Source organism: Oreochromis aureus, linkage group 15, assembly GCF_013358895.1.
Source record: "Oreochromis aureus strain Israel breed Guangdong linkage group 15, ZZ_aureus, whole genome shotgun sequence".
Classification (NCBI taxonomy): Eukaryota; Metazoa; Chordata; class Actinopteri; order Cichliformes; family Cichlidae; genus Oreochromis; species Oreochromis aureus.
Window position 1 is genome coordinate 25599376 of NC_052956.1, and position 13061 is coordinate 25612436.

General features: G+C 45.0%; 1 protein-coding gene across 2 annotated transcripts in view; it reads left to right on the top strand.

Annotated features, from left to right (window-relative positions):
* The first annotated feature begins 922 nt into the window (after positions 1 to 922).
* arid1b (AT rich interactive domain 1B (SWI1-like)) overlaps positions 923 to 13061 on the top strand; it is a 33360-nt gene continuing 21221 nt past the window's right edge. For both annotated transcript variants that reach the window (XM_031729764.2, XM_031729772.2), the window contains exons 1-3: positions 923 to 2260; positions 7516 to 7707; positions 12592 to 12741. In XM_031729764.2, the coding sequence (XP_031585624.2) occupies positions 1217 to 2260; positions 7516 to 7707; positions 12592 to 12741 (1386 nt within the window). In that variant the 5' untranslated portion in view covers positions 923 to 1216. The remainder of the gene's footprint in view (positions 2261 to 7515; positions 7708 to 12591; positions 12742 to 13061) is intronic.

A 13061-nucleotide genomic window follows, 5' to 3' on the forward strand; every position in this document is an offset into this window, starting at 1 on the left:
AGAACCTTAAATCTTTAGTTTCAGCTTGTAAACTGAAAAATCTGACCCATTTTATTTGTCGTGAGTCAGAAGGTGAGGTGATGTTTGAAGATCAGTGAAGTGATCAGACGCCTGGAGCTCCAGCAGCTGCAGACCTCTGGTCAGATGGCTTTCTCCAGGTGCTGGAATGATGCATATCATAAATAAAATGACATCAAACATGTTCTGATTTTAACAAACAGTTTCGGGCTTTTTCAGGATGTATGCAATAATATTTATGACGTTCAGATGAACTTCTCGACTTCACGATGTAATAAAACTTTGATCTCATTGAAACATACATGTTGTAATATGTGGGTAACATGTGGAGGGTAGCGATGTGTGTTTAAAACAGCCCTCGTGTTAATGAACTGCTGTTTGTGTTTTATTTGATTCTAAATAATAGAAAGTGAACTCACATGTAAGCAGTATCTGTGCACACGGCTTTCAGATAATTATTCTCACTTTTCGTGTTTCTTGTTGCTGATTTAGCACCAAGATGATTTCCTCTCGTTGTTTCTGTCTGGTGAAGATTCGGGATGATTATGTGGGTTTTTTTCTATTTGGGGAAATAAACTGCTTATTTCTACTGACCAACCCTCAGACTGTAAAAAGCATCATTTGTGCTCATGTTTCAAGCTTTGCACAGAGATGTTTCTAAATAATTTTAAGGACTCTGGAACATCTCAGCTGTTTCTGTGGCTGCAAACAGGAAGGATGAGGAGCACGGTCATAAGATTAGTTACAAAACATGAAAAAGTGACTCCAACTCATCTGGTTATCAGACTTTTTTAAAGGAAAAAATGTCCTGGCATCAGCCCTCCGCCTCCTTCTCACTGAGAAGAAGAACTGCTGTAGCTGCTGATGGATGGTTCAGGTATTTTGGGGGTGAAAAGGTAAAAACACCAATCAGTGTGGCAGGCTTATCTGACTGGGGTTATTAGAGAGGTCATGGGAGGTGTGAGACCTAAAGAGTGGGTTTTTGAGCTTTTTATTATTATGAGAAATTTCTGCCACTGACTGCCCCCTCTCCACCTGTGGCCTTGCAGGTGGCATCAGCCCCCTGAGATGAGGAGAAGTGGAAGACTGGGATAAGTGATGTGGGTGGAGAACCTGGAGGGGGATACGAGACCGGAGAGAGGGGGGACAAAAGGCCAGGCCGTGCCGTGCCTCTGCTGCGGCGAGCAGGGAGACGGGGATGCTCAGTGGGCATCCAGTGAAAACGTTAGGTATCTGTGGTGGAGCCGGTGCTGCCACTGGTGGTGCTGGACCTCCCCAGCCTCCTCCTCCTTCATCTTCATCATCGTCATCATCAGCCTCATCATCCCACCAAACACCTCCGTCGTTCAGCCAGCTTGTCCAGCAGCTCCACTTCCAACTGCAAACACACCACAACACAAACAACAACAACACCATCAGCACCATCAGCAGCAGCATCCAGCAGCATGGATGCACAGCAAACATCCTGCAGGAGGGGAGCAGCCGAGCACAGGAGCTGAATCAAAGCGAGGAGGAGGAGGAGGAGGAGGAGCGGATGGATGCCAGGCTGGGATCAGCCACCAGCAGCACCGACAACAACCCTCCTCCGACTGGGACCAGCTCCGAGTTTAATCATTATTATGGGAATGGAAGAGGAGGGCCTAGCTTCGATCAACATGGCGGACAACAAAGCCCAGGGACTGGGGTAAGAGCGGCGCGCTCCGTACTCAGCACCATGGATCAGGTCCACAACTCCCACGAAGGCTACAGCAACAACAGCCCCTACAACCACTACCCGAACTACCGGCCCGGGTACGGGAACAGTGGATACGGCGGCATGATGAGCCCGTCACGCCAGGGGAACAACCTGCTGGGCCCCGGCAGCAGCGGCGCAGGCTCGGCCGCTGCTAACCACAGCAAGGCGGCGATGACTGCTAGCAGCTCCCCGGCTGGAGGCGGAGGAGGCGGCGGCGGGTTTCAGCGGTTCCCCGGACAGGGTCAGCAGCAGCAGCCACAACAGCAGCACCCGTCGGGGGCAACACCGACTTTGAACCAGTTATTAACTTCTCCGAGTCCGATGATGCGGGGTTATGGAGGTGGATATCCAGATTATAATAATCCTGCACAGCAACAGCCGAGCATGGGGCTGGCTAAAGACATGGGCTCCCAGTACGGCTCCGGGGCTCACGGCTGGGGAGGACAGCAGAGAAATCACCCGACCATGAGCCCAGGGAATCCCGGGCAGGGTGGCGGCAGGGCTCAGGTGAATAACAGCTTATTAACACCGCTTATAACTGACTAATGACAGGTGGACATCGCACTACCGTTAACCTGCTAGCTGCTAACAGCCGCGATGCTAACGCAAATAGCTAACGGCAGCTAGCTGCTAAGCTAGGTGTGTGTGTGTGTGTTGTTTTTTTTTTTTTTTAATTTTCACTGCAGACAGATTCATTAATTAAGCACCGCACCCACATTTAGTCTTTTAGGACTCTAAAGCCAACAAATTCTATTGTGTGATTAATTGCTTTTATAAATGACAAGCATTAGCGACTGTTCGTGATGACAGGAGCTGGGGAAGTTTTCGATTGTGTCCAAGGTGACTTCGCTTTTAGCCCGCTAGGCTAAGCTATCATTAGGATATAGCTTTCGTTAACGGCAAAGGCCTTCATATGTGAAAGTAGCTAGGTTGCTGATTTTTATAAGAGGTCGAATTTGTTATAAATATATATTAAAATGTAAACTGGGTGGCTGTAATCAGTTATATTGTTACACTTGAAAAGATCGCGGTTTGAATGGTGACAGGGGTTGACGGTTGACAGCTCCGCTCAAATCTGACAGTTCGCGTATGCTAATGATGTGTTTTGAGGGGTCACCGGTTAATAAAGCGCTTTCCTCGGATTTTATCTGTTTCTCTGCCTCGCCGGGAGAGCACAGTGTGGCGGGGACTCGGGTCTAATCAGGTGACGCTTCCTCCTGCAACAGCGTCCGTTTCAGCTTCTGATTCCGGCCACAACTTTCTTGGCAGGAAGCCCATTAATAGCCCCATCTCCGCTCGGGAGCTCTGACCTTCACTCATGCAGATTAGCCATGTGCCCATCACCACCGGCACAACACTGGGGCTAACACACTGGCTGACCCCGCAGCAGCAGCCTCTGCAGCCCGGCCTGCAGGAGGCCTCAGCCCCGGTCATCCCTACTCCATGTCAGGGTCACTTTACCTGGACCGGCGGGGCACTGTAGAAGCCCGTCAGAGTCACGGTTTAACTGCAATTAATAGACTCACAAGACTTTTTAAAAATGATTTCTTTATGGAATAATCGACAGGTTATTATTTCAAATTATTAGCAGGTCTTTAAAACAGCAGAAAACAATGGAAATGCCAGTCTGCATGTGATTAAGTCACCATTGAATAATGGAATTATGATCCCTTAATTTATTTTCAGGATCATTTGACTGGATGCCAACAAGCAATTTTTCAGCTACTCAATAAATCAACTTCTGTTTTAATAAAATGTGTTTTTAGTGAATAATTATCATTCACTAACCATCCATTACCTCGTCCGAATGGGGCCATGAACACAGTTATTTGTTAGAAACGATGAACCATGCACAAGTTCTTTTGCACAGGTAGAATCTCTGTCAGCAAACTGTCTGCTCATATGTCTGAGATCAGGTTCAATTAGCTGAACTTGTGTGTTGGCTTATTGGAAAATATGATGCAATACGTGCTTACATGAAGAAACTCAATAACTTGCAGGCTCGGTGTACAGGATGACACGAGGCAACAGGACCGATTCCTCTTTAAATTTGTTTCAGTTTCCTTTTAATCCCACGTGTTGGTGCCCTGAACAGAAATGAGGATTTGTGTAATCGCACTGTGCAGTTACACAAAAAAAGAAAGAATTATTAGTTTCACACACAAAGTTTCACACACATATATCTTATTATAATTAAACTTAAAACTAGTACCAGTTGGCAGTCAGCATTTTAGTTAGCAGAATAAAAATTTAAAAATTACACTTCTGTAAAACACGAAAACTGAAATGATACAGAAGACTGAGATAAAATGAAAAGTCTTCAGTTTTTGTCCATTTGGTCACAGCTCAGACAGGCTAATGAGGCTCTGGTCGATGTGGTTAATCAACTTGATTAACCCCAAAATTTGTGAAGTTATTGTTTCAGCAGCTCAATAAACCCAAATAAAACAAGGTGAAATATGAAATGAATGCAGATGTTGTGTGTCTGTCCTCGTCTACGGGACTCTGAGTCAGCTGAGGACAAACTCTAAACATTTTCGCTCTGTAAACCTCCCGAAACTGATATAAAAACTGAAATCAGAATAAAAACTAAGGAAAATAGAAACTGTAGTATCTCTGTTGTGGATCGGCCGGCTCTGCTTCGTCGTTTCTATCCGCCTCCTCGCTGCCGGCCTCGGCCTGTGTCGACGCTCCTTCTGGAGCAAGATTTTATGATTTTGTTTTCTAGTTGAAATAAAGACTTTTAGGGCAGAGCCTCAGAGCCTGCACGTTTCATACAGGAGTTTATTCCTGTAGTCGAGCTAATGTGTTGGTTTATGGATCTTGTGATCGGATGACCAACACCTAGGAGTGACACACATGTTGGCTGTGTTTTCAGATATTAAAGTTTAAAATAGTTTAATTGTTGGGTCTTCTGTTAGTAACCGAGAACACCAAATATCATCAGTGCTTGAAGCGGCTGATTCTTCTAAAGGTCTGAGATCAGATTTAATGTGATAAATTCAGCATGAAGAATACTGTTTAATGTTAATGTTCGGCTGATTGATCACCTTTAACCATCGATGCTGCAGCGTTACAGATGCTTTAATGCTAATGCTAAAACCCAGATGGTTTTGTTTCCTGTTCTGACTTCTTTTACTTGTTTAAAGGCGGTGATGTTTTCGATGTGTTGGATATACAGGGATTCGAGCTTGAGTCTTATTGGTTATGAGGCTATTGGTGTCACAGTTTGCATGAGCAGTGACCAGGACATCAGCCATGGCATTACACAGCAGGCAGAGCAACAGTCTGCAAACTTTAAGCTAAAAAACTTTGTATCTTATCCTCACTGCTGGTACGAAGTAGGGCAGGGCAATTTGGCCAAAAATATTTTTCACAATATATATTTGAAAATTCGTACTAAAACATTTTTTGACAGATTTTTGAGCGCTGTGTACCACATAAAATCGGTTCGGTAATAACGGCAATAACGATGGCCCGCTTACATGCTCTACCAAAAAATGTGCTTTGGTGTGTATCTGATGGACGAAAGCCAAACCAGTTCCACATCACTGAAGTTGTAGCATTTTTACAAACTATTTCTGGTTCATCTCTTTCATTCAACGATCCGCTTTCGCCCTTCTCATTCTCCGTTGCCGCCATGCTTTTTCCGCCATGTGCGTATGAAAACAAAGTTACTGCGCATGCGCGTTTTACCCATATTCTATCGCGATTTTTCATTTTCTTATCATTGCCTAACATTATACCGGTATTACTGTGAACGGTATGATATGGCCCAGCCCTAGTACGAAGGATGGAAGGTTGATGGTGTTGTAGGTTATAAGCTTGTGAGTGAGAAGGCTGCAGTTTGTGCCTTATTATGTTTGCTTTGTTCTCGGCATCATAGACTCCAAAAACTGTTTGATTAGCTTTAGGAAACGTGGTTTGGGTTAAAACGCGCCTCTGCAGTATTAACCCTGCGTGTTAATGATGCTGATCTATAGTGTTTAAATGTGACGTCAGTGGGTCCATGATGAAGTGGAAGTGAGGGACTCAACATTTATCAACATAAACCCGATAAATCACACTGACTGCGTGAAAGGAAATGTCGTGTTTCTGTGAGATGCTGATGGCTCCGATGAAATGGCAGAATTTGATGTTCTGGGAGTAAAATTGGGCTGTTTGACTGGAAAAAGGTGCGGGATCGATGTGCTGCAGTTTTGTATGTTTAATAGAAAAAACAGCAGAAAATAGCAATTCCTGACAAACCTCCTGAGATTAAAGCAGTTCTGTACCACACCATATGGTGGCACTACTGTGGCATATCTCAGGGCCATATTATTCATTATATCAAACATGCCTGTGGTCTGCAGGGTATTTGAGTAAATGTGATTTGTACGGAGCAATGTTATCTTACTTGAGCGCCACCTTGCGGTAGAACACCCTGACTATCAGCTGTTTTATTTTCGCAGTCTCTGTTTGACTTGATTTGGCCACACCCACTCGTTTGTTAGCCAATCCCAATCTACGATATCTGAAATGAAACTTGTGTAGAGTGAATTTATTTGATGGGTTTTGATGATGAAAATTTATAATGGCTAACCGTGACGGTGCCTTATCGCCACCATATTGGACCAAATGCAGCAGAGGAGGATGAAGCACCCCACTGAGTTTCACTCTTTTTCCTGCTTTTTCCAACAATTCCCATCAGCATCCATTACAAATAATCAGCCAGTAAAACACTAAATATCAGAAATGTTGCGTTGACCAAAGGTTTGTCCAAATAAAACACACGTTCTGCAGTTTGGGCCAGGGTCGTGATGATAGCAGTACTCAGGAAAATGGATCGGCTGCTTCTGACGTGGCCTCGTCACAGCAGCTTCCTGTCCTCCTGTTTACATCCGGTCTGTGGATCCTCTGCCTGACTTGAAGCAGCTGTGTGGGCTTGGCAGCGCTCCAGCCTGAGGTTTCTCTTTATTTACTCTGCTCAGCTGACTGCTGTGTAGTGAGAGGAGATTAAAGGACAGGATTAAAAGTCTGCGTCAGTTTTTTTAAGCGTAAAATCCGTCAGCGGTTTCTATTTTTAGCTGCCGGAGCGGCAGCGAAACATCTGTTCTCTCTGAGTCACTCCTCTCACCTACTATTATTATGTCAGTGTGTCAAATACAGAGTGAGTGTGAATATTAAAGTGTACCCAGGCGTGACTGTTGACTCCGGCTTAAAGTGGCCTCGCAGGCCTTCAGCATGCCGCAGATGAGGGTTCACTCTCAGAGACACACCTGACTCCCTCACACCTGAGCACATGCCATGAGCCTCAGTGAAAACAGACAAACCATATCAGTGGGTAAGTTACTGGGATAATGTGCGGTGTGTTACCTGCAGCAGGTGGCAGTAGGCCAAACCCCCAAGCAGACATACAGAGTGGAGCTGTTGGTGATTTTAGAAGAATCAGCGTGGGTTGAAGGTTACATATAAAGATATTTAACTTTCCATCCGTCCATCAGTGTGAGCGTGCTCAGTCAGACTTGGTGTTGATGGATATAAAAGAGTGAGCTAATGGTGGAAGAAAACTGATGGATGGACAGTTTGGATTTCTCATAGTGGAAACAAACATAAAGATGCAGTTCCTCCTCAGGTCTTACTAATATGAATGTTGATGATGTCATTGCTCTGTAGTCATCAAAGATTTTGTCACACTGATGAATCAGAGTCGCGTGTTGTGTCTTTAAACATGGTGTTAAGTTCATGGCGTCACTAATTATCCACCGTGTTCTCCTCCTCAGGTGCCGCCCATGGACCCGATGGCGATGAAGCGTTCTCAACTATACGGGATGAGCACCAACCCGTACTCCCAGCAGCAGGGGGCACCGTACCCTGGACAGCCCTACGGCTCCCCTACCCCCCACAGATACCCGATGGGGATGTCCAGCAGGGGGCAGTTGGGAATGGGAGGGATGCAGTACCCTCAGCAACAGGTAGGAGGCGCTCAGATGTGTCTTTAAGGCTCCATTTGGACGAATTAATGTAAAATAATTCTTTAGTTTCATTTAACTTGTAGTTCTGGGTGGGATTTCAAACTCTGCAGTTACAGGAGCTGACATCAATAAAACTGAACATCCATAAATCTGATCATAAATCAAACACCTGAAAGTCTTCAGCTTTACTTTTTTTTTTTATTGTCACAGTAAAGAAGTGATGCTTATCAGTAATTTACAGGCTTTCATTTCTTTCTGTGGCTGCACTGGCCAGTTCGAAACAATTTAGTTGTATAACAGCATCAAGACCATCTTCAGATAATGAAAAAACAGATGAAAGATGAAAAATAGGAATCTACAATTTCCCTGAAATTACTGGAAAGGTGATAAAAATAAGTTTAAGACAGGATTTAAAAGTTAAATGATTTGATGAGTTCATGCAGAATTTAACTGGTCCGTTAAATCCACCCTGGATGCTTGGTTGACCTACGGCGCTGAAAGGATCCTGAGGTGCACACTGTGGGAGAATTTGTATAGACAAAAGTTCCCATTTAAAAACCTTCATGTTGAAGTGAAACTTGCCAGGTTATCTGACTCCACCCTCCTTTGTGATCTCCGACCTGTCTGAAGTAAAGCAGGTAATGCAGACGTCTGTCTCTGCAGCATCTCAAGGTGTTTCCAGGTCAGATGAGGTGTATATAATCTTAACAGCAGGTTGTTTATCTACTTCGGGGTCTTTCCCAAATCTCTTCCAAAACCTCCAAATGGTGGTGTTAAGGAGGCAGCCTGACTACACACACACCCACCTCAGCAGCTTTTTTACAACATGGAGGAGCAGGAGCTCTCCTCTGAGCTCCTAAGCCTGCCTCTGTGGAGGAGCTCGTGTTTGTGACCTCACTCTTTCAGTCATTATAGCTCTCATGACTTTATGTGATGTTTTAAAACTGTTAAATCTGAGTGTGAGGCAGCCCAGTGTGGCGGGTGGTGGTGTTCATCTGGGGTGTGTACTGTAGGTGATAAAAGAGACCTGATCAGAGCCCAAATCAGTGCTCTCATCGTGGCTGCAGAGCGGTGAGACGTGTTTGCAGAGCAGCGCCAGGCTGATATGTAAAACTCTGATTTCTGTAGAGATCAGGTTGCTTTACTACAGGCCAGAGGACCCGAGAGCTTCCTGTAACTCTCCACATTAGGCTACACGTATGAAGCATTAACCAGATACTCATTAGCATACAGATTGTTGGCTCATTAGTGTCCTCCCAGGATGACTAATGAGATCATCTCCTGTGAGTTTGCCGTCCCTGCTCCTGCTCTGCTGGTGTTCAGCAGCCTCTGAGCTGGTTTATGGAAACTAAGGCCTTCGTTCCGCTGGTGCTGATTCATCTGCAGCGTCACCGTTTCGTCACCGTGGACAAGGCGTCTGTTGATGCAGTCAGACCGCACGGCTTCTGCCGGGCCGGCCCGGGTCAGGCTATTTCTGGTGCACCCTGGGCTCGGGCTATTCTTAGACTCCAGTTTGGCTCTGACACTGCAGCTCAGAGCAGACTGGATCCTTCGGTGGGTAAACACCGCCGAATGCCACAGAGAGCAACAGACGGCGAAGCTTCTTCTCAGCGAATGAATCAGGAGGCAGAATAAATCTGTCTGTCTCAGTGATGATGGGTTAATAATAATCAGTCAGAACCATGGCTGAATTCATCCACACATACTGTGGATTTTAAAGCTTTCAGAGAAGAATAAAAAACTAAAACACTCAGCAAGTGTTTATCTGTACATGTCAGGTCCTAATACAGGCAGTGAGTCCATGTGAGCTATGCAGTTTTCTAGTATTTGATAAGGAGATAAAAAGTCCCAGTCGACAGAAGAGTTTTTAGAAAAGTAGCATTGTTAGACTGACAGTGATTCAGTCTTCACTATGCAGGAAAAACCCAGAAGACAAGAAACTTTTAATTTGGAAAGTTACAACAGGAAGTACAGTTTCAGTCTTTGATGAAGGTTGGAGCTGCTGTGTAGACATGTGTGAACTTTATTTTTTCTGACATTAAAGTTGAAAATGTGAAACTGTGGCCACGAGCAGGAGAAGGAGGAGTGTAGCCTGGCTGAACCTGCTGCTGTGAGCCACAGCACTTTTCTTCAGGTTTCATCACTGTTGGGCCTGAATCTAATTCTGAGGACAGTAAGAGGTTGAATTTGTCCTCGGTGGTTCAGCTGTAGGAAGTCTGCATTTGTTTGTGCTGGTTTGAGTCTTCCAGCAGGTGGAGAAGGTTGAAACCTCTTGTGGTTCAGCCTCTGTGCTGTCGTCAGGCCGTTGAGCTCCAATCTGAACCTGTGTGTTCTCGAGTTGGGTTTCTCTTCCCGTTTAAGATAGATGTTCAGCTTCAGTCAGTGAATTTTCTGTTCGGGCTTCGTCTCACCTTTCTGTTAGAAGCTCTAAGAACCTGATCGATTTCAGAGCTGTGAGGAGGGCGGTCCTTTCAGGCTGCAGGTGAACCACCTAAAGGTGTTTCTCCTGCCGACTCTCGGGCTGGACGGCGTCATTATTGCATCGTTGCAGATGGTTTCGGCCTGAGGGAGTTCGTGTCGCCGCTGTCGTGTCTGATTAAGGACGCCACCCACGCAGAGAGAGTAATGAGTTTCATGGAAGCGCAAGGCCCAAGTGGCCCCGGGACTGTTCTTTATTAACTCTCTGATTCCACATGAAATTCGACCCTTGGCTCCCCTGTATGAGCGCCGCAGACTCAACCTGGTTTCAGGAGGTTACCGAGTTACTGTTAGAGCATGAACTCAGACTTCCGACTGTAATCTCTGTTTCAGTGAAGCTGCAGGTTTGACGGACATGCTGGTGAGGAAATGCTCTTGATCAAAGAATGTGCTGGAGGTGAGGTCGCTTAAAGGCCCGTCCAGGCTTTCAGAGTCCATGTGCAGCCTGAAGTCTGTCTGAGTCTTCCTGATATTTATGCAGACATTGCCAGCTTTCTGTCCCACTTTAGTGCTCTCGAGCAGGGCGGTTAATCCCGCAGCTGCAGCTCTCTCGGGTTGCACCGAGGTTGCATCGTATTGCATTTTGTGGTATCTGTGTTGAGCCAGATAACGATCTGAGAGAGAAGCTGTGTGGATGAGTTTCAACACATCTGATTTTAAAGCAGGTTTTTAAGGTGGTATGAATGTTAATGAGTAGGAGTATGATGGTTGGTTTGGCGTTAAGATGATCAGTTTGAATCAGTGAATTTATGTCTTTTCATCTGCCTCCTCCTCTTCTTCACTCTGCGTATCTGGAAGCAGACCGATCGGGTCTAAGAGGAGGAATGTGTTAAAGATCGGAAATGTGGCTCATACTGACGGTCATCATGTGGTTCTCCTGTGACGCTGCAAAACACGAGGTCAGGGGTCAGAAGTCTATGACTGGAGGAAGCTTCCTCCAGTCTGAGAACAGATCTGATCCACAGAGGAAGTCTGAGATATTCAGGAAATTAAATTTAGAGGTCGCTTTCCAGGAAAAGGGTGGACTGTGATTCCTGAGCGGCTTCACTGTAGAGCAAGACAGATTATTATTATCATCAGAAGAACAGAGCTGCTTTTGTTTGGCTTTTAATTGACTCTTTAGCTGGAGCAGTGAAGGCTGGGGGCGTCTTTTTTTTTATTTTTTATGTGGAGGTTGCACAAGAGTTAAACTGAGAGCGTCTGTGAGGAAGAACCAGTGAAGGAAGTGTTCAGACTCTGTGCTGAAGTATGAGTCTCAGTCCTGCTTCTATAATACAAGTTTATGCATAAGTACTGATTATTCAGAAACATATTTGATATTATTATTAAAATTATGATTAATTAATATGTATATACGTTTCATCACTTCTGTACAACTGAGCAGCTGCATCTATAGTAACACAGCATCATGTGTTTTAAATTTTATATTTTAACTTTATATGAAGTAACTAAGACTGTTTAGCAACCTCTTGGTAACCTCCGGTTGCTAGGGAAAAATGTGTCCTCCCCAGGTGGTTGCTGGCTGTTGCCTTGTTAAGCTGCTCACACAGACAGTGGTGTGCTAAAAACGTCCTGATGATTGCTTTGGTCGCTCAGAGCTTGTAAGAAGACACTGACTTGTCTGCAAACACTCACTAAACACGACTAAACACTGAAACTCAAACTAGAAACACAACAAATCGGCCTCTTCCATATAAACTGTAGGTAACTGCAGCAGTCGGCACTCACAAGTGCAGTGCTGTATACCTGTTAGCAGCTAATGTCACCTAGCAACAGTTCTGCAATATTTAGCAATCAGTCACCAACCGGTTGCAGAATTTGTATTTTTCCAGAGTTAGTAAAATCACTGTGCGATCGAAGCAGTCACCACGGTGATTCTACTTTAGAAACATGACCAGGTAGAAACGCAGCCTGACTGCTCATCGGCGTGTTACCCGTTGAAGTTTGGGCTCTGGCTGCTGGACGGGGTTCTGCATACACTGCGTAGCGTAATGCTGATGTTTCTGTCCTGGATGCAGTTCCCACTTTACTGTCCGCTTTGGTCCTTTTGTTCAATAAAATAGAAGTAAAATGTCGACATCCACGCTGCGCACTGCGCCACTGTTTCATGCTTTAATGCAGGTGATGATTTTCACAAAATAAAGTCTCATTCAAATTTAAAGAAGCACTGATGCTTAATGTAACAGAACGCAAAGGAAAGGCGTGATTTGTTGCTAAAGAATGCAAATTGTAAATTTGAGTTTGTTTTATTTCTTTGCACTCTTCATGTTTCTGACATGGAGTCTTTCTGTCTGTTGAGTCTGTGGAAATCTATCGGCCGTTTCAAAGCTTTAACCTCGTGTTTGTGGTGTTAACGAGGTAATATCGATTGGCCTCGTGTCTCTGATGTCTGCGGTCTCTTCTCAGATGGGCTCTCAGTACGGCCAGCAGCAGCAACAGCAGAACATGAGTGGTTACTGCCAGCCGGGCCAGCCGCCATACTTCAGCCCGCCACAGCAGCAACCTGCTGCCCCCAGTCAGCCACCGTACATGCAGCCCCGCCCACTGCCACAGCAGGTAGGACTGGGATTACGAACCTAAACTTTGTTTTGTCTTTCTGATTTTACTGTTAATTCACTCAAATTCCTGCACATCTTTCCACAATAAGAGCCTTTTACAGGAGTAAAGGGAAGGAAAGGAACCTCTTGACAGTTTTTATTGTGAAAAATAAGAAAGAAGAGGCTTCAACATATAACCAGAAATCAGAAGATAAGAAAACAGAAAAGTTGTATGATAATGTTGTCAAATACAAAAGAAGTTGTGATGCTGCTGTGGATGTGTGGCTGTCTTCTATGTGGATGTTTCTGAGGGGAAACCGCTCGAGGCCTCCAGAGAGC